This window comes from Platichthys flesus, chromosome 22, assembly GCF_949316205.1.
Source record: "Platichthys flesus chromosome 22, fPlaFle2.1, whole genome shotgun sequence".
NCBI classification, from domain to species: domain Eukaryota; kingdom Metazoa; phylum Chordata; class Actinopteri; order Pleuronectiformes; family Pleuronectidae; genus Platichthys; species Platichthys flesus.
The window spans coordinates 6,030,388-6,034,592 of NC_084966.1; the positions used below are offsets into that span (position 1 = coordinate 6,030,388).

Here is a 4,205-nt window from a genome sequence, read left to right on the forward strand (position 1 = left end):
TCGAGAAGAAATCTGCTCCGACATTTTTGCTAAAATGCTTACAATTTTGCTCTCAGCTCCTCATAAGAGATTTTGCAGTTTTACATTTTAGTGAACATGCTTTAGTTTTCAATACAGGGATTTCAAGAGGTCATCTGAGGATGTGGGAAGTTGGGATAATCATAGATGTTGTTTGTATTTAGTTTTTAACAAATGTGAGCGATTTGAAACCGTTTTTTTTAATTGATTTTGTTGGTAATAACTGGCATGGTAATAAAAGATGGTTTTGTTTCTCTGAAGGTTAGAATGGGCCCGAGATGGCTGGTTTTATTGTGGCAGAGGCATCCCTAACCAATAGATCTTAAGACTTGAATGAAGTGAGATTTAACCAACAACCGCAAGAACCGTAAGAGCTTTTTGTCAAGTGCAGAAGGATAATCTCAGTGTTTTGAGCACAAAACAAAAATCTTAGTTTTTTTCAGGTTTCTTCGAGAATTGGATTATTACCTCAGGCCCTGAGGAAAGATTTCTTGCCTGAGCATCATCACTCTTCATAAACTGCTGATGTGGCAGATTAGCCGATCTTTAATTATTCATTCAAGAAATGTTCCCACCTTTTTAAACTCCTGCCTCCCTTCAGCACTGAAATCATAAAGCCCTTTTTTTGAATTTGTGGATGAATGTGATCCTAAAGTCCTCTCTCTCTCCTCTTTTGAAATAACACCTTCATTCCCTCAGTCCGTTGCCTCCCCTCCCTGCAGCTCCTCCTGCGTGCCGCTAAATGCTGAAAGAGTTAAGGAGATTTGGCAGCACGGTGACAGCCAGCCAGCCGGTGAGAGGGGAAACCGGCTTCCGGTGGCCAGAGGGAGGCAGCTCACTTGCCCGGGATTAAGTGGGATCGGGAGAGATTACAGCCCTCCTCTCTTTCTCTCTCTCTCCCTCTCTCTCTCTCTCACCCTCGTTCCCTTGTAGTTCGATGAAAGCGTAGTGCTCCGTCCAGTCTCAAGGGAATATTTCCCCGTTGCAGTTTTGGTTTCCTGCACCCATAAAGGTGCTGGAACCTGCAGGAGCTGCAGGACAGAGGTTCCCAGCATCCCGGAGGACTTGGACGTACAGGTAAGAGCCGTGCACCTGCTTTATTTGAGAGAAAGAGAAGGACTGGGAGGAAGGCCAGATGGGTCATCCTCTTCCTTAACTACAGACATTTGCCGGATCAGTGTTTACCTCATAAGTAACTTCTTTTTTTTGTTCTTACTCCCACTTTACTTACACTCATCTATTTGTGTTGCAGGACCAGGGATAAAAATATGGTTAGAAAAACCTGCTTAGATGATTTTCGTCCCATTTCTTTTATTTGGGGGGGGGGGGTCGATCACATTACTCTACTTAGTGTCAAATTTAAATAACGGCTATATGCATACTGTCACAGCACAATTAGGAAACAGTTTATTAATCTGAGTCCTCTGACACTTCGTCAGCCAGAGATTACGCTGTCCACATCTCTGTACTTTCACTCAAGCCGCCGTGAAGTGTGCCATTAACCCCCCCGCCCCCGTTCACACACACTAATGACTGCCCCTCCTGACCTCTTCCCACTAGATGTGGATTTTATAAATGTACTCAACCTTGTACTTTACTCTCCTTCCCTCCCCTCCCCCCCCTTCTCCCGTGTTGTGTTTACCTTCCTCTTTTTTTTTTCCAGGTCATTGCCAGTCCTGGTAAGCTGTCAGCGGGGAAGACGGGGTCAGAGGTTGGGAGTCCGATGACCATGAGGCAGGCGGTGGAGGCTCAGGTGTTAAACCCCCACTGCGAACTGGGAGAACATGGTTAGTGGGGCCCTTTTAGTTTATTCATGGGTTTTCCTTTTCACACTCTCTCTAAATAACAATCCCGGTGTGTGTGTCGTGAACGCTTGTGTGTCGCAGGCCTGCGTCAGATCCTGACAGATGTGATCGAGGAGGTGAGGCACTCTGTGAATCAGGACATCGATGGAGCGGAGGTTCTCCACAGCTTGTTGAACGCCCCCTGGCTGCAGTCGCTGCTCAAGGTCTGGAAAATTAACCGCTGTAAATAATATAACTTCTTTTGTTATTAACTTCTCAGAGACTTATTCAAGTGATTTGTCTTCAGGTTTACGAGTGTCTTCAGAGGCACCTGAGAGATTCCCCAGCTCCGGTCCTGGACTACTCATCAGGACTCTCACTTCAGGTTTTCGATTTATTTATCTATTTTTGAATGACTCCTTTCTCACAGTCATTTTGTGAACACGTTTTTATTAAATATGCGTCATAATCCCTTTTATGTGCAGTTGCTGATCGACATCAGGGCGTTACAGGGCGGCTCTGAAGAGGCCAAAGAGCTCTACCGTCTCCTGCGGCAGCCTCACCTGCAGGTAGGAAACCGTGCCAGGGGTTCTGTGCTTATTTCTTTTTCAGGGAAACCAGTTGATCGTGCTGCTGTGGACATTTTAAACTTTAAAATGTTAAATTGGTTTTCAAATACGGCAAACCTTCTGTGAACTGTCATTGACAAAGGCACAAAAAAAAACAAAGGTACAAAGGCACTTGATAATCTGTATTTTCTGCATAAATATTGAAATGATATTCCCTATAGACTTCTTTTACAAATTTATTTTGAGTGAATATCATTAAAGAAAGCAGATTTTCATGGGGAACAGCTTTATGCTTTAATTTGACCAGACTTCTAACGTTGACCTGATATTTACCTCAATTTCAGTAACTTACTGGTGTTGTATCTTGACAACCATCGTAGCAGTTTGTGTTGTGCCTGATCTGCGTTGTGTGTGCAGGCTCTTCTGTCTGCTCATGATTCCGTGGCCCAGCGGGACTATGAGCCGACGCTGCCGCCGATGCCCGCGGACCTGCCGGACGACGAGGAGGCCACCAGGATCGTCTGCCTGGTCAAAAACAAACAACCCTTGGTGAGCTACAAGCCTAATCCCTCCCCATTACTCACTCTAAATTTAGGCATTGTTAAATCATAAAACTGCAAATTCAGCTTCTTGAGGCCTTATTTAGGCTCTAAAATAAGGCCATGCTTATTTTTTAATCCCTACTCACCAAAACAGGTTTTGCTGGGTATTAAGGAAACCCATCAGATAAAGCTCACCTTCTGGAGCCACATAAATAAATGTCTCCAGAACACAAAGTCACTCTGTCGCTGTGATAGAGCATCGTTCTAATGCAAAGGGTTTTCGGCTAGCGTTTTCAGAGATTCCGCTCATATCCCTGAATGTGTAAGCAGATGCACATGGATATTTTTAATATGTAGGTTGTTGTTTTATGGCCAATATAAATCGGACAGCGGATGTATCCGACAGAGACCAGATGTTAGAATTTTATAATCTCTCATTTGTGTAATTGTCTGCTGATGCTACAGATGATTTTCCAAACGTTCAAAGCTCCTGGAAGAGACTGAATGCTTGTGTCTCCTGTTAACTACTACTTTGTCTTTCTGGTGTATTTGTCGTTGACTAACGCAGCCTCAATCTCACTTTTCCAAGCAGATATTCCATAATTCCATATTCTTCAGTCCCCGTGTTGAATATTTGAGTCACCGTCTTGTCCCACAGTTTGGCAACCGCCAGAGACTTGGGCTGCCGCTGCCCAGTGCTTCCCCTCCCTGTGCAAAAAGCCCCCGAGCGGGGATCAGCAGTCACTGGGAAACTGTGAGACGCCTGGCCTGGCGAAGGCTCCACAGAGGCGGTGCGTTTGGGTTCCAGAGCCCAGCGGCAAAGAACCAGCTCCACCTCGATGGCAGGGATTCATCGTGGGGTGGCGCTCGGAGAGGCAGCTTCCCTCCAGCTGAAGCACTGTGTCGCCCAGTAGGGGGTCGGCCGTACACCCCACCTCAATGTAAGCCAACGGGTAACTATCGGGGGTGCTGTAGCAAACCGGTGAGCCAGTGTAGAGTCTGTTACGCCAACCTGCTCTGGGAGCCAAGCCTGAACCGCTCGGCGCCTTCGGTCTACAGCTCTGTTCTGATCGGTAAGAAAAGAAGACCCATTCATCATGGCACCCTTCATCTTCCATCACCTCTACTTCCTGCTTTTTCATGGATTAACCATTTCTGTTTTCTCATTTGGAGACAACATCATAGAAGAGCTCGACAGCGGGAATGAGTATGAGACGGGAGAGTCTGCCGGCGCCCAATCCCCGCTTCCCTCATCCCGGCGTTGGACCATTTCTCCCCCATGCCTCACTGTC

At 46.2% G+C, this 4,205-nt stretch overlaps 1 protein-coding gene across 1 annotated transcript in view; it reads left to right on the top strand.

Annotated features, from left to right (window-relative positions):
• Positions 1 to 882: 882 nt before the first annotated feature.
• LOC133933245 (MAGUK p55 subfamily member 4-like) overlaps positions 883 to 4,205 on the top strand; it is a 9,694-nt gene continuing 6,371 nt past the window's right edge. Inside the window, exons 1-6 of the mRNA XM_062380209.1 lie at positions 883 to 1,095; positions 1,682 to 1,805; positions 1,905 to 2,026; positions 2,110 to 2,187; positions 2,288 to 2,371; positions 2,789 to 2,920. Of these exons, the coding sequence (XP_062236193.1) occupies positions 1,742 to 1,805; positions 1,905 to 2,026; positions 2,110 to 2,187; positions 2,288 to 2,371; positions 2,789 to 2,920 (480 nt within the window). The 5' untranslated portion in view covers positions 883 to 1,095; positions 1,682 to 1,741. The remainder of the gene's footprint in view (positions 1,096 to 1,681; positions 1,806 to 1,904; positions 2,027 to 2,109; positions 2,188 to 2,287; positions 2,372 to 2,788; positions 2,921 to 4,205) is intronic.